The following is a 19,990-nucleotide window of genomic DNA, read 5'->3' on the forward strand; positions in this document are numbered from 1 at the left end:
GAGGGGGTCTGGGACCGTCTCTCTCTGAGCTGGAGGTTGTCTTTCTGAGTAATTTGCCATCTTTAACCAGGGTGGCAGGAACAAAATCTGTTTCCTAAATTCAGTGGGATTTTCCCCAAGTTCCTCAGTTCTTTTCCTGCCTCAGGGCCAGGAGTAGCGGCCCCTTGCCTGCCGCTACTATTTCATTGCTAACATTTTTCTAATCTTCTTTTCTTCTATCTGTTTCTTTAACCTTCTAAGTCCTTCCTGTTGTTCCTCTTTCTCCTCTCCTCTCCTCTCCTCTCTGGGTACCGATTCTTGTGTGGCAAGGCGGAGGGAAAGCCTCGTCAGCCCGTTGGCTGTTCTGTAGTCTCCTCAGAGCCACTCAATTGGAGGCGGGCCCAAACAACTGTAGAGTGTTGAAAGATGCCTTGGAGACATGGAGGCTTTGATTGTGGTGGTGGCCGTGCAGGAGGAAATCCAGGCAGGCGTGGCTTAGAAACGGGCTCCTCTGACCTTAGGAGAGCCAGGCTCAGCACCATTTTCTAGCGGCTCGAAGTGCACCAAGGACAAACGGTTGCCAGAATCCCCACTCCAGTGTGGCTGCCAGTGGTGAGATGTGACATCCCTCAACTTGAATCGGGCCAGGGAACTTCAGCAGTGACTCCTCGAAGCTCCAGGGACAAGGAGGCAGAGCAAGATCTTCCATCTGGTATCCCCTGCAGCTCTGATGGCTCCTCAAAATCCTTAGGATTAGCTGGCTTTATAAAGAGCGCTACGAAGGCAAAATTTGCCCCTTTTATGCAGCAAGGGGCCCCGGCCTGGCAGAAGGAGCCCGTGTTCATCTTCCCCCTGCCCTTTTCCCTCAAGGAAGCACATTCCAGGGACAAGCAGGGGTGATGGAGGTAGATCTTCCTGGCTCACAAAAGCTTCAAGGAAGAGGGGAAGACCCAGCCCAGTCAGAGACAATGAGGACTCCAGATAGGAGGGAAAATTTCTGTCTGAGAAAGAATAGGAAGGAAAAGAAATCCAGATCCCTGAACCTGCAGGTCGCTTTTCAAAGGGTGAAGATGATCCGTATCTGTTAACAAAGACACTAGCAGCCCTTGAGCTAAAGAAATCTCTCCCAGATCTGCTCCCAGATCTAGACACACTGGGAAGGGAGAGTTTTTTTCTCCTACTCAAGTCCTTAGGAGAAAATCTTTCCCTTTCCTCATTTTTTTCAGAAACAGCTTAAAGTTGAGTGGACTAAGCCCATGTCAAACAAGCAGTTTCCCGGGTTCATTAAGAAGATCTATGCGTTGCCCTCACATGCCAGTGAACTTTCACAGGCGCCTCTTCTCGATGCTCCCAGAGGATAACGAAGGGCACACCAGGGAGAGTGTGGGCTGTAAGGTTGATCAGAGCTCAGAGACAACTCACAAAGCCGTAGCAGTGGCCATCAGATCATCAGCAACAGCCTTATTAGTATCCCATGCCACCAGAGTTTGGGCGTGCAAGATCATACAGCTGCTGCCAGAGAATGAAAAATGAATGAAAAAACTTAAATGAATGAAAAAACTTAAATGAATGAAAAAACTTAAGGCATCTTGGACACCATGCCTTTTCTGGAAGGGCCTTGGCCTCTACAGTGGCGACTGGAAGACTCCATTGGTTGAGGGCCTAGCAGGCCAGTTTACAATCTAAGCCTATTGTGGTGGCATATCCCTTTCAATAAGGAGCCGCATGGTATAGTGGTTAATTATTATTATTATTATTATTTATTGTATTTATAAACCGCCCTCCCCCGAAGGGCTCAAGGCGGTGAACAAAACATAGAAGTAGAGCACACAATAAAATCAGTAATATCAAATTGGAATAAATAAGTATTAAACAGTGGCTCTATATGTATTAAAACTACCCCATTAAAAGCAGCGTTCAGTCAAATATAAATAGATGGCGTCCTACTAACAGATCCCCAAAAAGAAGAGGAGGGAGGAACGGTAGGATCCGCAGATATTATAAAAGGAAGGGGGAAAAGGGGGGGGGGTGCCATCAGCGGCCGGTCTCCCCAAAGGCCCGGTGGAACAGCTCAGTTTTGCAGGCCCTGCGGAACTCGTTAAGGTCCTGCAGGGCCCGTGTAGCTGGAAATAGAACGTTCCACCAGGCGGGGGCCAGAGCTGTAAAAGCCCTGGCCCGGGTGGAGGCCAGCCGCATCATGGAGGGACCAGGGATCACCAGCAGATTGGCCTCTGCTGAGCGCAGAAGGTCGCACATTTTGGGACATATGGGGCAAGACGGTCCCAGAGGGTACAGAGGTTCCCCAGGCCAGCTGCTAAGGCTCTTTAAAGGTCAAAACCACACAGCCTTGAAAAATGATTTTGGAACTCGGAAGCCCGGGCAGCCAGTGCAAGCGGGCGCGAGCACATTGCGGTAAAATATGGTCTCTGGGGGCACCTCCTGTAAGCAGACGAAGCCAGCCACATTCTGGACCAGTTTTAATTTCCGAATCAGACGCGAGCGGGAAGGCCCGCTGTAGAAGCGAAAGTTGCAATAGTCTAGCCTGGAGGTGACCGTTGCAATGGATCACAGTAGCCAGGTCCGTTTGGGAGAGTGAAGGGGTCAGCCGCCCGGGCCTGGGCGGAGATGGAAGAATGCAACCCAGGGTTATATGGGCCACCTGGGTCTCCATTGAAAAGAGACGCAATCCAGGTGGGACCCCAGGCTGCGAGGCCGGAGGAAGGCCGGGTGCCAATGTGTAGCCTCGCTCCCACACCAGTGGCTGAAAATCCCCAGCGTGCCTCCCTTCCCGCCAGAGGATCTCCGTCGCTCTCGATGGATTCATAGTTTTAACCTGCTCTTGCTTCAACCAACCAGCAACCGCTACTCCAAACAATGCTGGGAGAGCCAAGAGGGGCTTAATGACTGTTCCCCCCTCCATCAACAGAATGAGCTGAGTGTCATCAGCATATTGATGACAAGTCAGCCCAAAGCTCTGTACCAGCTGAGCAAGGGGTCGCATATAGATGTTAAATAATAGCGGGGACAACAGCGCTCCCTGAGGCACACCACACTGAAGTGGGCACCTCCGAGAGGCTTGGTCCCCACACCACACTTGCTGTGTCCGGTCCCGGAGAAACGAGGCAAATCCACTTGGAAGGACAAAGTGCCTGCGCACTCCCAGAAGCAGTTTCAGGCGGTGGGTCAAAAGGTCGTGGTCGCACTCACATCAAACGCTGCAGTGGAGATCTAGCAACACTCCAGCAGCGCCGCATCCACCTCGCCGGTCTAGGCTATTGTATACGGAGCATAATCTGTGACAGCTTATTAAGAACAGTTCCCTCCGTCCCCATGCCGAAAGCACGGAAGCCCGGACTGGAAGGGATCTGGCAAAGCCGACATGTGTCCTCCAGAAAGCCCTTGAAGCTGCATCCAACGACCACTCTCTCAATTTACCTTCCCCAGAAGCGAAAGATTCGAGACGGGGCGTAATGGTGGGCCAGATCTCCTGGATCTAACGATGGTCTTTTCAAGAGTGGGCGGACCACTTGCCTCCTTCCAGCCCACCTGAAAAAACTCCTTGCTCAAGGGAGCTATTGATGATGTTCAACAGGTGGGGGGCCATAGCTCCGCTTCATTGCTGCACGCCTTTATATAAGCCAAGAGGCACGGATCCAGAGGACAGGTAGTAGTGGTCTAACAGCAGCCAAGGCCCTGCTGTCAACAGCGGCTTCGGAGAGCAGGGAAAACTGGGCCAAACAAGGGCCGGAAGACAGCAAGGGAGCCTCCCAGTTCGCTTATTGGACCTCTTAAGGTGGAAGGTTGAAGGTCCTGGGCGGAGCTTAACGCAACTTTTATCCACGATTTAAAAGCTCATAAATGACTCACAGATAATAGACAATTGGTGATTTGTAGAGCCCTCAGATAATGAGGTTAGTGACCGAATAATATGAAATAATGGTGCTGGGCGTAGAGCTGGCGGATGCAAGCAGAGGGAGGAGAAAAAATGTTCCCTTTCGGGCCTCGCCATTCACCGCCATCTCATAGGCCTTCATAAACGTCCTATAAGATGTTCGCGTGGCCTCGTCACAGGTTTTCCTCCACACTCGCTCTAGCCGTCTGAGCTCTCGCTTCATACGGCGTAGCTCCTCAGTATACCAAGGAGCCAGTCGTGACCGGGGGCGCAGAGGGCGCCGGGGAGCAACAACCTCGATGGCATCAGAAAGGTGGGAGTTCCAGTCTTCCACTTGCTCATCGAGAGTGCTGGCGGGTTCAGGGTCCCACAGAGCGTTCAGGAATCCAATAGGATCCATAAGTCTCCGCTTGCATTGCCATTCATTCGGTTAGGTTAAGTGCTTGCACTGCCATTCATTCGGTCAGGAGTTCAAGCCCCCTGTGGGTCAGATATCCTGGCAGCTGGCTCATGGTCAACTCAGCCATCCATCCATTCCTTGGTCGGTAAATGAGTACCTAGCACATCGCTAGGGGGTAAAGAATAGCTGGGGAAAGCAATGGCAAACTACCCCACAGAAACGGCTTGCCTATGGTACCCCAGGGTCGGACATGACTGAAGGGGGAACTTTACCTTTATCCCTTTCAAGGGGAAAGCTCTTTGATGATGCTGTCAATCACATACTGGTAGAGATATGTGATAAAAAAAGCCAAGGCGATGCCCAGATCATTGTTAGGGCTCCAATTTTGGATCCAGCATTCCTTATTTCAAAACAGGACTTTCAGAGGAACAACTACAATTCAGCCAAATAATCCCCCAAAAGAATGCCATAAACAGGAGATTCCCAGGCAAGAGTGACCGCTCCGACAAGGAGTCCAAGTCCAACAAAGCCTTGGAAGTGGTGACCTCCAGGTATGCCATTGACTTCCTGAGGTTCTCAGCGGAGCATTTAGTGTTCTCTCCTCTTGCCCACAATCACGACAAGAGGATTAGAGCCTTCAACATAACAGAAACCTGTGGCAATAGATGAGGTCCCTGTCCCGGAGAGGAGAAGAGGGTGTATTCATTCTTCTTCACCATCCTGAAGAGGAATGGAGACTGGTGTGCGATTTTGAACTTAAAATCTCTAAATTGCTTCATAAGATTGCACCATGTTTGCATGGAGATGCTGTGGTCTATCGCAGAGTCACTGCAACCAAAGGAGTTCTTAACATCCATTGACCTCATGGAGGCATACCAATTCTCCAAAACCACAGGAAGTATCTGAGGTTTTGTGTAGGTGGAAGGCATTTTCAATACAAGGCCCTGCCCTTTGGTCTGTGCATGTCACCCAGGGTGTTCTCAAATCTGGTAATCAGCCTGATGGTTTTGTTACAGCAGTGCAGAATATATGTCCACTTGTGACAACCTATTGAGTCAGTTGGAGTCGCTTCAACAGGTGCTATACAACAGCCCATATCCTACAGTGTCTGCAACAGCACAGATTTTTAGTGAATGCATCCAAACACTCTTTGATTCCAATCCAGACCTTGGAACATCTAGGTGTCACCGTAGGCACCGAGAAGGGTACCTTTTTCATGACAGACTAGACTAGAAGGCCCACAAGACCAAGAGCATGGTCCAATTACTGATTGCCAGTCGAACCTCTTCACTCACCTTCCTGATGGGTCTCATTGGTCTGTTCATCTTTAGTCTGGATGCCATCAAGTGGGATTGATATCATTCCCACCTGACCCTATCTATACCAGATCACCAACAAAATCCATCTGTCCCTGACCATGCCGAGAACAGTCAGGAGCAATCTGTCATGGTGGGCAAGTCTTCAGAACATCAAGCAACCTGGGGGTTTTACCTACCCAGTTACAAACTGATCTTCACTGATGCAAGCCTGTTGGTTCCCCAAAGAAAGATGTTAGACTTCCAAGGAGACCACATCAACCGGCTGGAGCTCTGAATGGTTTTCTTGGCCACTCAGGCCTTCAAGAAGCAGATTGTGAGTTGTCATGTCCTTATTCACATGGACAACATGGCAGTTGAGATATATCTCAACAAGCAGGGACATTTGAGGTCATTGGCCCTGCATTGAGAGGCGTCCAAGATATTCAGATGGGCAGAGACTGTCCTTGAAAGCGAAACACAGCAAAGGGGAGCTGAATAGAGGCAGACTGGCTCAGCTCTCAGGACTTCCAGGAAGGAGGATGGTGTCTGGGAAAGGACGTGATTTAGAGCATCACCTGCAAAATGGGATTGCTGAAAGCCAACCTGTTTGCATCACCCCAAAATCACCCACGTTTGAGGTTTTTCAAGAGATTCCGCCACCCGCAGGTGGAAGCAGCAGATGCACTAATGTATACCTTCCCGCCAATTCTACTACTTCCCAAATTGCTCAGGAAGGTCCAGGAACAACGAGCAAAGGCGCTGCTGGTGGCCCTCTTTTGTCCAAGCGGGGCTTGGTTTTCAGCACTGCAACTTGCCACAGAACCTCCCTTTAGACTTTCTCATCGCAGGGATCTTCTCCAGCAGGGATCTCTCTTGCATCCCAGCCCGGACAAGCGGCAGCTGGCAGCTGAATGGCACATTCTCTCGAACCTAAGCTACAGTTCGCAGGTGACAGAGACCATCCTTGCCTCCAGGGAAAAGTTAAGATAGGAGATAGATGATTACTTTTGGGAAATGTTTGTATGATGGTGCAGTGGCCAACATTCTTCTTTTCCTACAGTATGGCATTCAAGCTCAATTACACAGACAAGTAAGTGGCAGTGATAGTGTTGGTGGTGCTACTCCTAGAGCAGGGGTCTGCAACCTGCGGCTCTCCAGATGTTCATGAACTACAATTCCCATCAGCCCCTGCCAGCATGACCAATTAGCCATGCTGGCAGGGGCTGATGGGCATTGTAGTTCATGAACATCTGGAGAGCCGCAGGTTGCAGACCCCTGTCCTAGAGGGAAATTTGACATCGGAACATCCTCATGTGGTTAGATTCCTTAAAGGAGCAGCGGCCAATGACGCTCCACAAATGTACCATTTTTCTACTTGGAGATTAAATACCTTGCTCACTGTGTTAACCAGTACAGGACATATCCACAGGATATTTCTCAGAATGAAGGTCATATTCCAAATAGTGATTACGTCCCCAAGACAAGTGTTGGAATTGGAGGCTCTTTCCATAGATCCAAAGTTGTGTGTTTTCCACTGGGACCAGGTAGTGTTCTGAACAGACCCGCTGTTCCATCTCAAAGTAGATTCTAGATTCCACTGTCAACAGGAAATGTTCTTACCTATCTTCTGTCTGGATCCCACACATCCAAAAGAATTATTGTAGCACAACCTAGACGTCCAAAGGCACTGAAAGCCTGCATCATCAGAACACAGAATTTTAGGGAAATTGATGCATTCTTTGTGCCCATTTCTGCCCCCAACAAAGAATGCAAAATTTCTACACCTACTATCAGTGAATGCTTAAGGGAATGCGGTGTTGTGGGTTTTCCAGGTTGCCTGGCTGTGTTTGACCATACAACCTGGAAAGCCAACAACACCCTAGTGATTCTGGCCATGAAAGCCTTCGACAATATGCTTAAGGGAATGCACAGTGGAAGCATACAGAGCCAGTAAAATGGTGCCACCTGCTGGAATTACAGCACACTGTGTGTGAAGCACAGCTACGAACACAGCCCTGATTAAGAATGCTTCCATGGAGGAAATCTTGCAAGGCGGCAACGGGGGCATCTGTGTCTACCTTCATTGGCACTACAGGATCGATGTGTGCAGTTCGTCAGATTCTGCCTTTGGTCGTCACATCCTGCAACGTGTGTGGGAGTGGACAACGATGACCCGCCCAATAAAGGTTAGAACAGCTCGGGAGTCCCCGGAAAGATGCTCTCCAGCTCAGATGGATAGTGACCTTTGGTCCTTACCTGTAAAGGGTCCTCCTCCTCTGAGCTTTGGAGGGCATCTTGCCCTCTCTCTCAATCATCGTTAAGACGGGCATAATTTGACTAACCTTTCACTGTTGTGAGTTTCCTGTTTCTCTTAGTTCCTTTTATGCTGACTCTATTTGTCTTTGTTAAAAGTTCTGACATAAGTTACTACAGCTTTTCCGAGCGCCAGAGCTGAGGAACTCTGGGTAAATCAGACTGAACACAGGAAACAGAAATATCTTGTTCCTGCCTCCCAGATAAATGGTGGAAATTACCCAGAAATATGTCCCCTGACACTCAGAGGACACAGGTAAGGACCAATGGGAGCAGCAGTGGCGTAGGAGGTTAAGAGCTCATGTATCTAATCTGGAGGAACCAGTTTTGATTCCCCGCTCTGCCGCCTGAGCTGTGGAGGCTTCTCTGGGGAATTCAGATTAGCCTGTACACTCCCACACACGCCAGCTGGGTGACCTTGGGCTAGTCACAACTTCTCGGAGCTCTCTCAGCCCCACCCACCTCACAGGGTGTTTGTTGTGAGGGGGGAAGGGCAAAGAGATTGTAAGCCCCTTTGAGTCTCCTGCAGGAGAGAAAGGGGGGATATAAATCCAAACTCCTCCTCCTCCTCCTCCTCCTCCTCCTCCTCCTCCTCCTCCTCCTCCCTCCTCCCTCCTCTCTCTTCTTCTTCTTCTTCTTCTTCTTCTTCTTCTTCTTCTTCTTCTTCTTCTTCTTCTTCTTCTTCTTCTTCTTCTTCTTCTTCTTCTTCTTCTTCTTCTTCTTCTTCTTCTTCTTCTTCTTCTTCTTCTTCCTGTTTCTCAAATTGCAAGAACTAATTATTCTCCTGCATCAAAATACTCACAAAATGCCCCCCCCCGGGGGGGTGCCCTTTTTAATTCAGCATTTTCCCTTTTTAACTGCCTTCCTGAATGTTACTAATGTAGCTAGCAAATATACAACATGCATCCCTTGTAACAAGAGAAATTTGGAAAATTTTGCGCGCACACTTGGCATCCTAATTCAGTGACTCCTCTGCTTCCCGCTCCCAATTCTTAGGATCCTACCGTATATCCTGAGGCTTTCTTGTAAAGACCTGAACCCCTCAGGCATTGTAGCCATTTATCCGGGTGGAACCATGTGGGGCTCCCATGAAGCTTACATTTATTTAAACAGGGCCTTCTAGAGGAGATCAAAAATACCCAGTTTGTAAATCAGGATTGTCTTGTCAAAGGCTTTCATGGCCAGAATCAGTTGGCTATTGTGGGTTTTCCGGACTGTCTGGCTGTGATCTGGTAGTTTTTGCTCCTAACGTTTCATGTTTGGAGCAAAAACTACCAGACTACTGCCACAGAGCCCAGAAAATCCACAACAGCAAGTAAATAAAGATTGCTTTTAAATTCTACTTACAGCTTCCCTTGCAATTCCTAGGGATTGCTGCTAATTATTATTATTATAAAATAAAGATGTGTACCCCTCTAGATCAGTGGTTCCCAACCTTTTTTCACTCACATACCACTTGGCAACACATTTCCCTAAAATTGTAATCCCATATTTGCAAACCTGTTATGTAATATTTTTTCCGCATACCCTTGGGGGTATACATACCCCCGCACAGATTGGGTATACGCAGAGGTGGGATCCAGCAGGTTCTCACAGGTTCCCGAGAGTAGGTTACTAATTATTTGTGTGTGCCGAGAGGGGGTTACTAATTGGTGATTTTGCCACGTGATTTTTGCCTTAGTTACGCCCCTCCTCTCAGCAGTAGCGCGCAGAACTTGAAGCAGTCTAGCAGGAGGTGCACCAGCGTGCGTGGCAGCCTGAGCCTGAGTGCATTTGTTTCCCGCCCAAAGACCGGCGCAGCGGCTGCGTCCTTGCCACAGCCCCGCCCAGGAATGCCCCACCCCCGGAATGCCCGGCCACACCCCTGTTGTGCCCCGCCCAGCCCCATTGGCGCTACGCCACAGTTTGAATCCCACCACCATGGGAACCTGTTACTAAAATTTCTGGATCCCACCACTGGGTATACATACAGATTGGGAACCACTCCTCTTGATCAAAACTATTTCAACATAGCCTCTATTCCAAATAAATAACTTGCCTTGATGCAGAATCTGTATGAGGAAGTAATTAAGGTTTTTCTGCTTAACACTGGCGACTTCCCTGAAGTTATGGCTGACTTCTGACAGAGAAGAACATGAAAAGATTGAGAGGCAAACTTCAGGGAATGAAAAAAAGCCAAAATGTGTGTTATGAGGCAAGTTTCTTGAAGAATGGAGGCAGAGGCTGGGTAGAAGAGATAATGACATCTTGTCTTTGCTTTGATCTCCTTTCAGTTGGTTCTAAAAAGGGTATTTGACAAATTCATGGAGTACCGGCCCATCAGTGGCTGTTGTCCACAGCAGTTTAGAATCACCATTTCAGCCTGTGAATTATCAGTGCTGGTTGGTAACAGCCGGAGGAAGTATTGCTGAAGACTTTCATGGCCTGAATCAACTGGCTATTATGTTTTTTTCCCGGGCCATGCAGGTGAAACGTTAGGAGGCCAAACTACCAGACCACAGCCACACAGCCCAGAAAAGCCCAGTAGCCGGCAGTGGGAGGCTTTGGCCTGTGCCCCGTGCTTGACGGCTGCCCGGGTGCTCTTAAGGCCACTCTGTAGGAGAGCCACAGATAAAGTAACAAAGGGTGCAGGCTTTAGGGGTCCCTTAAGCATAATGACGACGGGCCGCTTCCAGCACAGGTGTATAACCGTGAGAAGAACTGTAAGGGGCCCTGTGGCTGCCATAAAAAGGATTGAATATATGTATAAATTTCACTAAGAAAGAAATAACAGGTTGGCTGTAACGTGGAACAAATCTTCTCTGCAGAGCTCCTAATGGAGCTATTAAAATACTTTATTTTTAGAGGACATTTTCCCCCCTCTTGAAGTGCTTCTATGAATAGATACGAACTTCACTTATAGCACCACCTAGAGATAGGAAATAAAATAACACGAAAAGAATTACGTTGTGTGAGAACTGCTGAGGCAGCATCTTTTGGATCTCCCCCCCCCCCGCCCCCCGAGAAAAGTAAATGACTCCAAGTACGCCATTGCTTACTTTCTTTAAAACATGTATTTAGGCGAGTTACATGAAAGGATAGCCCAGTATAAGAAAACAGTCTGCTGCTCTAAATTCTTTCTACCAGTAGCAGCCGTATCATGCTTTGGCTGGGATTTTGGGCAGTGCCCATGGGCAGCTGAGTAGAGAATCAACTGACCTGGCTCTGTGGGGCACCACCTGTTGGGGATTTGTCCCACAAGCCCCCTTTGGAATGAACAGGTGTTTATTTCCAAAATTTAAGCTCAAGCCCTGTTTCGACCTGATTTAGGCCATGTCAGTTGTATAAATCTTGCCAATTGGGATATGTGATTATTCCGCCAGTCCGTTTTGAACACTGCTTTTAAATGGTCCTTGGAGTAAGTAGAATATAAATGACTTCTAGCATATCTACTGATATGATGCTCTTGCCATACCAGGTGCATGATTTAAGGAAAAGGCCTTTTGAGCCGTTGCTCAGTGACAGAGCCCCCATTTTGCATGCAGATGATTGCCGGTTCAATCTCTGACATCCCCAGTTGAAAGGATTGGGTTGTGGGTGCTGCGAAGGACCCTGGAGGAGTTCCTGCCCACCTGAGTGGTCAATGCTGACCTTGATGGACAGACAGTCTGACTCCGGGTCAGGCATCTTCCAAGTGTTCCTGTGTGTGTTCCTCCTGCCCAGGGAAAACTTCCTGGGAGCACCGAATGGGCAAAGGCCAAAGAGTGAAGGCTGAGTGTGGGGATATGTTTGAGTACTAAAGTGGGGTATCCCAAAGGAAGAGAAAAGCATAGTCCCAGAGATGCTCAGGCAGAATATGGTGGTGAGAAATTTCCCCCTAATCCCACCATCTTTGAAAACATTCACAGCTTCTGAAGCAAGTGGATTCGTAACCTGTTGAAAACCGGATCGTACCTCACTGCCATCTTGTCCCTGGGAAATACCTGCACCTGCTTCATAGCACTTCTCCGTAGAATTCTGCACTATGGGGGGGTGCTGCCTACACCTTACAATTTTAAGGACTTTGTTTCCAGTGGAAACTTTAGACATCCTCAAGTTTCTCAGTTCTTGGAAAACACTCAGCACTGAGCAGCCTTTTGCTTCAGTCTCACCTGAATCGATTCTCGTTTTAGAGCCGGTCTCCATTAAATTCCGGAGAGTTGATGGTAGCTGCCTTTCCTGCTTTTGGCACACAAGGTTTTTTTTTTAAGTCTTCTAAAAATCTTAGGCAACAGATGGCCAGCTGTTGTGGGTTTTCCAGGCTGTGGGATTTGGTCGTTTTTACTCCTAAAGTTTTGCCCGCATGCATGGCTTGCCTCTTCAGAGGCAGGTTGCACATGTGCGAAACATCAGGAGTGAACACTACCAGATTGTGGCCACGTAGCCTGGAAAACCCACAACAGCCCGTTGATTCCAGCCGTGAGATCCTTCAACCACGCCACAGATGGCCCTTCTTTGCACAGTGCGTAGATAGGGAATCTGGATATGAACACCGGACAGGAAATTACCAGCTGTAGTAAGTAGGAATCCTATCTCCCTATTCTTCTTAGGGATGGGGTCCATTGTGCTAAACTTGTAAATTAGCTAGTTGCCATTGCCCCTTGAAGTTTGTTTTCTGCCCCCAAGCATTTCTGCTCTGATGATCATGTTCATGGTAGAAGAAGAGTTTGGATTTATATCCCCCCTTTCTCTCCTGTAGGAGACTCAAAGGGGCTTACAATCTCCTTGCCCTTCCCCCCTCACAACAAACACCCTGTGAGGTGGGTGGGGCTGAGAGAGCTCCGAAAAGCTGTGACTAGCCCAAGGTCACCCAGCTGGCGTGTGTGGGAGTGTACAGGCTAATCTGAATTCCCCAGAGAAGCCTCCACAGCTCAAGCGGCAGAGCGGGGAATCAAACCCGGTTCCTCCAGATCAGAGTGCACCTGCTCTTAGCCCCTGCTCTTAGCCACTACGCCACTGCTGCTCCTTTGCATCCTTTACAAGCATCCTTCACAAAGCACCTCCTGCCTTCTGGCTAGGATAAAAGGACTCAGATCTACATTTCTCCTCTACTCATGTCGGCCAAAGAGAGCTTTCACTCTTAAAAGCTGACATCCTGGAACTTAGGTTGGCCTCTAAGGTGCTGCTGGATTTGGATCTAACAGACAGAAAGCAGGACTTCGCAGATCTTGTAACAGTCAGGAATGGCCACATCTCCGGCAGTTTTTTTGAGCAGTCTGCCTACAGCTCGTGAGTGGGTACAGGACGTGGCCTCCATTTGGAAAAGAAGTTATACTTTTAATGTTCGTAGTTAATGGAGGTGCAACGTTTCTTTCTGCTCCTGAAAAGTTTTCTGATCTGGATCTTCTCCCCTGTCCCTTAAAATCCGAGCCAAGATCTTCACGTTTCAGGGTAGCTTTGGTCAAAGGTTGGGTGTAGAACAAGTGGAACGTGTATATTGAATGTAGCTTGGCTCATGCCACAGTGGTGATAAAATAACAGGGGAAATTGTTTTAATTGCCTGCCGGTTACCTTGATCCTTCCTGCATGAAGCCCTCTGATGTTTAACCAAATTAGTTGTGTTTGGACTCAGCGCAGACTGATGGGTGGTTCCCTTCTCTTAAGAATGCGGTGCAGGGCACCTGGGGCAAGCAGTGAAACTGCCCCCCCCCCACCATCCGTGGCACAGTTGATCTTCCCCCACCCCCCACAACCGTTGGAATCCAGCGAGTTGTCTCTGACAGAAGCGACAGAGAGGGACAGATACTTTTCCCTTTCTCCCGCTCTCTCCCTTCCCTCCCCCCCCCTTTACCCACCATGCTCCTAGACTGGACATCTCACCAGCAGCCTGAGGAACAGCTGTGTGAAGGGCTGCACAACCGCTTTGCCTTGGAGTCCCCCACTGGCTCTCCTCTGGCTTCTGCCTGCCACTTTCTGGTGGACTCTCTTCTCTCTGGGCGCTGTGGCAGCTGTTGTGCTCCTCTGGTGGTTCAGCTGGGGATGAACCAGAGTCAGGAGGGGTAGGCAGCTCCTGAAGCGGCCGGGCTACTGCTGGGCCACGCCGCAGCCTCAGGTCCCTGTTCTCCCTGGCCCATCCTGCCTTCTTCCTCACTGCCGCCTTCCTGGCTTGTTGGCCAAATGCCTCCCCACCTGCGTGATGCATGCGAGTGGGGCCTGGGTCCCGTGACCTCCCGTGACCCCCCTAGATCCCTCTCTGAGAAGGCGGAGGCGTTCTGCGTTTTAATCTCAGAGCATCGGTACTTGTGTTGCCTGCCAACAGCCACGAATCAGAAATAACCTGCTGCTTGTTGCTCTTTTCCATCCCTTGAAAAACAGAGATCAATGACAGAGAGACGAAACTGCATGCCCTGAAGGAGGTGCTGAAGAAATTTCCCAAGGAGAACCACGAGGTCTTCAAATACGTCATCTCTCATTTGAACAAGTATGTCCAACACGTGTCTTCTTGCACCCCTCTGAGAAGCAGGCAGGGGAGAAGGGGGGAGGGGGCAGTGGGCTTCCCGAACAAGTGTAGGAGCCGTGCAGCGCCGGCTTGTTTCCTAGCTGCCGTGTGGCTGCCTTTCTTCCCCGACACGGCTTCCAGTTAAGGCCGCATTTATCAAGGGTCTCATTAAGTTCAGTAAATTCTGCTCCATTAGAAATTGGCAACAGAGCTCTGGCAGAGGCTGTTATCGGGCCTGCTGGTCTGCCCGGCTTCATTAGCCGCGGCCACAGGGCTTTGGTTGCCTGGCAGAGGTTGTGTTCACAAAGCCGCACTCTTCAGTTTGCAGCTAACGAGTTCCGAATTAATCACCCAGCCCCTTCGGTTCTGCTCTCGCAAAGTTCTTGACAGACTGCAGCAGTTGTTCAGTGCTTCAAGGATGTGTTCTCAACAACATTCTAACAGCGCTCTGGTTTAAAACACGGCGGCCAAATACTGTTGCTTCCCTGTTACATGCACTTGAGCAGACCTGGGCATTATACGGCCCGCGGACCACATCTGGCCCGCCAGATGACCCTGACTGGCCCCCCTGCCAGGGCAGTTGTTTAGGCTTGGAGTCTCCGCGGTCGGTTGCTCCTTGGCTTCTAAGCAGGCGCTCAAAAGCCACTCTGCCGGGAAGCGGCGCCTTGAAAGCCAGAAGCGGTTGCCTTGGCTGCGGCGTTCAAAGCGCCTAAACCTACTTTTGGCCAGGCCCTCCACAATATTTTCTGTTTCTTATGTGGCCCCATAAAAATAATAATTGCCCACCCCTGCACTTGAGTGTTTCAATCTGGAATGCTTTTGCAAGTCCCAGAAAGAGAAGCATGTAAAATAATCCCCTCTTCCTGTCTTGTATGAACAGAAGAGTCACGGGATCATATGTTATCTGCAGGCTTTACCTGTGGACCAGTCCCTTCACCGGTCTTCAACCCACCCACCCCTCCCCAGTGCTAGGAAGTGTCACCAATATAAACCAGGGTGCCAGAAATCAGGGCACAGCTTTGCAACCAATGCCTAATAAAGGTTCTGTCATGAATTTGCAAGTAGCTGGGGATCTGGAGATTCCCATTCTGCTGCCTCGGGGGCGGGGGCGGGGGCGGGAGCGGGGGCGGGGGGGGGGGGGGGGCACTTAATCTGTTCAGAGCAGGGCAATGCTGCTTGGAGTTGTTCCCTGGGTACTTTGCTGACCTTGCCCGGCTGTGTCTTGTGCAGAGTGAGCCACAACAGCAGACTCAACCTGATGACCAGCGAGAACCTCTCCATTTGCTTCTGGCCCACCCTGATGAGGCCCGACTTCAGCACGATGGATGCCCTCACCGCCACCCGCATTTACCAGACAATCATAGAACTCTTCATCCACCAGTGCCCCTTCTTCTTCTACAATCGGCCCATCATCGAGCCCCCCGGGGCCATGCCCAGCTCGCCTTCCACCATTCCTGCCAGCGCCCCCTTCCTCTCCTCCACACCCGTGATGGCCCAGCCTTCTCCTCCACAGACTCCTCCCCCTTCTCCGCAGTCCCCCCTCCAGCCCCTCCTCCCCCCCCAGCTTCAGGCTGAGCAGCACACACTGTGAAACCTCAAGAGCAGCTCGGAACAGAGGTCTGCTTCTGTTCTTGCCCGCAGAGCAGAGCTCGGGAACTCAGCCCCGGTGCCCGTCGGCCTTCTCTTTCCTCACCTCAGCCACGCCGGCAGTGGCCTGCTGGGGCATTGGACACCTGTGAAGCCTTGGTTCTGTCTCAGTGCCTGGTGTGGAAGGGCCCGCTGGGTCCGTGGCCCCTTTGGATGTTGCTCTGGGCACCAGGCATTTGCGGGCCTCTCTCTTTGAATGCCGAATCTGTTCAGTTGGGGTACACTTAGACCCACGTGAACCCAGAGCCCTGGGTGAACGCTGTGAAGTCCAGCTGGGAGGCCCTGATGTGAGGGTTCGGATGGGCGTGTGGGAATCACTTCCTTCCCCCCTCCCTGTGCATGAACGGAGCGGGCCTGATAGAGCCGCCGCCACCTCCTCCACCCAACACATTCCACAAGTCGTAACCGAGGACTCTCCGACACTGCTGGACATCTCGCTGATTTTTCAGGGGACCACAATTTCATCTGAGACCAATTTACGTCATCTCAGCCTCGCTGCTTTGAAGGCCCGGACCAGCAAGTCCGTCAGAGGGGAAGGCTTTTTGCATTTTGACAAGGCCGGAATGTCACTTTTTCTCCTGACTGTGAAGCAGCGGCCAGTCGTAAAAAGGGAGGGAACTCCTGAAGAGGCTGGGGGAAAGAAAGGAATGCTAAAAAAACCGGAAGGATGCCCCTCCCTCCAATTCTTCTGGCTGGGCGGGGGGGGGGGGGGGTGGTCCCTAGTCTGCAAACGAGTGTTGACAACTGGCTCTTTTTCTATGAGGGAAGAATCTGTGCATGGCAGACATAAGGGCAGGGGGAAGGTGACTTGGGTTAAATCAGGCCTGGTTTGTCCTGCCTCCATCTGGCAAGTCACTGCATCTCTCACTCTCACCTCCGCCTCCCCCCCCCTCATGGCATATTGGTGTTAGCACTTAGGGGAGGGGGGGGCAGTGAGCACAGCTGTGTTTTGCCAACAGTCCTATCTTTTGCCGTCTGACTTGGGCTCGAATTCCTTTTTGAAACACTATGTTGACAGAAACACTGTTTGAATGTGTGTGTTTTTGTACTCATGTGGGGCATGAGATCGCTTGCAAATGGGTGTGTGTGTGTGTGCTAGAACCACAGTTTTTGAAAAAGTTGCCAATGGAAACTTTAAAAAAAACACACACAAGTGTGGAATGTGATGCAGGATTGAAATGGAGGGAATTGCAGGTCTGTCAAGCTCCCTTCCACTGAGTGTTGAATTTGGGAGAGGCTGCTTTTGGAGACTAAGAGAGCCACATGCTGCTGTGACCCCCCTGGGGTGGGTTCTTGGGTGTGTTTGACTCAGGAGGCCCAGAGCCTGTTTCCAGGGGCTGTTGGGGTCAGGGTCTGGGCCAGGCCCTTCGTTGCTTTCTACTGCTCGGATCTCTCAGTAACCATGTTGAAGGGCAGCGGCCGAGGTCGCTGTTAGGTTCTTCAAGGTCTTTAAACATATCAGCCTTGTGGCAGGATCAGCTGCCTTGCCAAAACCAGCACAGGAGAAGAGCGCTCTGTGCATGCCCCCAAGTTGCTGTGGCCCATTCTCCGCCCTGCCCCCAAACTGCAAGATATCCGTGCCACATCTCCGCTGTTTTTTGTGTGCTCTCGTGCAGCAGTGTGCTAGCTTCCTTGTCCCCGCTTTCTGTTGCCCTTTGCCCACGCCAAAAGCCGTTGTCTCCCCTGATGAGACCTCAAACCTGTAATCTCCAATGCCTTTCGTAACCAGGATATGTGCTGGATAAGCTGCACAATGTCCCTTTGCCTCAAGTGACTTCTGCTTGTCTCCCTGTAGGGAAAGAGACAAAGAAGGCAACCACTAGTGAGAACCATCCAGTGTTCCACTTTTACCAGTGCAGGGGGGAAGGGCAGTTGTCCGTGTCCAGCGTGCAGGCATTTCTCAGTGCACGAGTGTAAGAAAGAGCAGGTAAACAGGGCAGTTTTTAAACTGGAGTTCCCACGGTACCACTGGGAGGATGAAGAGTCCCTTCTGTCTCTTCGCACTTTAAAACAACCTGTGGTTTATCACTTTTTTTTTAAGCATTTCAAGGATGTTTGAGTGAAATACCTGGGGGAGGGAAAGGGGTGTCCTCCCCCGCCCCCTTCACAATCAAGCCCCTCTTTTTACTCTACTTCTGCCTGGCCTACATAAGCTCCCCTCCCGGCATCTTCAGCGATCTGTTCTCTCCTCTAAATAAACTGATTCATGTGCTCATTATTTCACAATCAGAATTGAGAAGCTGTACCGGTGTCAGGAAGAACCACTTGTGGGCGTCCCTCCCAAGTTTTGTATTCTCGTGTGTTTGGAAATGAAGCTTTTATGTAAATATTGGATTATTTTTTTTTTTTAGAATGTTAACAAAGGGAAACTGAATATGCCTCCTCTCTCTCCATAATTGTGCACGCATAATGCTAAAAATCAACAGAGCAGAGAGGAAGGTGATGCTGGACGGTTTCCCCTTCAGCTTTCCTCCTAGCAGAGGGGAGAGCTGCTTTCATGCCGGGCTGTGCTCGTGGGTGTCGGGTTTGGCTACAAACAACATAGGCTGCTGGGAAATGCTTCTCTCCACGTGGGGCAGGTGACTTCTGGTTTGTATGCAAAGTGTGTGTTTCTGTGCCTTCTCTCTGGGTCTGATGCTAACCATCTTCAAGACTCCTCAACACCTGTGGAGATACAGACAGGGCTAGCCTTCCTGGCCAGGTGTCCGTGGGAACGCTTGTTCCCTGTGGCATCCTTTCCTTCCTTCCCAATTCACAGCTTGCCTTCGACCCCCCCCCCCCCCGGCAGCACACCTTAAATGCCCCTCACTGACCCTGCAGCTGGTGCGGCCGGCAAACACAACCTTGGTAGTTCTCTCTGGGAGACCACCTATGGCAGGGGTAGGGAACCTGCGGCTCTCCAGATGTTCAGGAACTACAATTCCCATCAGCCTCTGTCAGCATGGCCAATTGGCCATGCTGGTACGGGCTGATGGGAATTGTAGTTCCTGAACATCTGGAGAACCGCAGGTTCCCTACCCCTGACCTATGGCCTTCCAGATCTGTCTTTAGTTGGAAGTCTACCATAGGCTTAGTTTTATTTGGGGTCCCCAGCCTGGGGCTTATGATCCATTGGCACCTGCTGACACCTTTTCTGGGTGTTTTTAAGAAATTGGGTGTGGCCAGGTTGGAATGTTGCCCAGCAGGGATTCTGATTGGCCATTGAAAATTTGACTGGCTGTGCAGGGTTTTTTTTTTTTTGCTGTCACCGCCACTGCCAACATATCGCGAGGATCTTCACTGTGTGGCTAAAGAAAAGCTGGGGCAGCCATTTTGTATCTGCCTCCTGCCGCACCCATCTTGTGGCTGTGCCTACCAGTCAAGTTCCAAAGGTTTGAGGACCCTTTTTTTAGATGCAGAAGAGTTACTGCTTTTGTGTGGGGTGGACCTCACAGTTCTCTTCTCTCCACTTTTTCCCCACCTGCAACCTTGCAAGTCTGCTACATGCATGAAGAAGAAACGTGCGCTGATGCCCCCCCCCTTCCTGCCTGCCTGCTTCCCACCCCGTCTTCTCCGCTTGACACGCATGACTTCAAGTGCCCGTTTTGAATGGGGTTGAATCTTGTTCCTCCTGTGGGGAGAAGGTTAAGCCAACAGTGCAAGTTAATATCAATACAGTGCAAAAAAAAAGAGTAAACGTGCAAATGTTCTATATGTCTATACCAGTGATGGCGAACCTTTTCGAGATCGAGTGCCCAAACTGCAACCCAAAACCCACTTATTTATCGCAAAGTGTCAACATGGCAATTTAACCTGAATACTGAGGTTTTAGTTTAGAAAAAAACGGTTGGCTCCAAGGCATGCGTTACTAAGGAGTAAGCTTGGTGGTAGCTGGTGGCTTTGCTCAAAGCAACCATGCAACTCTTCCAATGGGTGAATCACGACCCTAGGAGGGTTTACTCAGAAGCAAGCCCCATTGCCAGCAACCAAGATTACTCCCAGGTAAAGGATCGTGCTTTAGTTCA

At 50.2% G+C, this 19,990-nt stretch overlaps 1 protein-coding gene across 2 annotated transcripts in view; it reads left to right on the forward strand.

Annotated features, from left to right (window-relative positions):
* ARHGAP35 (Rho GTPase activating protein 35) overlaps window positions 1-19,764 on the forward strand; it is a 106,775-nt gene extending 87,011 nt beyond the window's left edge. The window contains exons 6-8 of one of the 2 annotated variants that reach the window (XR_007244816.1): window positions 14,216-14,321; window positions 15,570-18,836; window positions 18,996-19,764. Coding sequence is in view for 1 of the 2 variants with exons in the window: in XM_048500296.1 (XP_048356253.1) it covers window positions 14,216-14,321; window positions 15,570-15,930 (467 nt within the window). In the remaining variant the exon portion in view is untranslated. Of the gene's footprint in view, window positions 1-14,215; window positions 14,322-15,569; window positions 18,852-18,995 lie in introns of those variants that run through there. The other variant, XM_048500296.1, reaches the window with a different exon arrangement.
* The last annotated feature ends 226 nt before the right edge of the window (window positions 19,765-19,990 follow it).

This window comes from Sphaerodactylus townsendi, linkage group LG06 (genome assembly GCF_021028975.2).
Source record: "Sphaerodactylus townsendi isolate TG3544 linkage group LG06, MPM_Stown_v2.3, whole genome shotgun sequence".
In the NCBI taxonomy this organism is placed as follows: domain Eukaryota; kingdom Metazoa; phylum Chordata; class Lepidosauria; order Squamata; family Sphaerodactylidae; genus Sphaerodactylus; species Sphaerodactylus townsendi.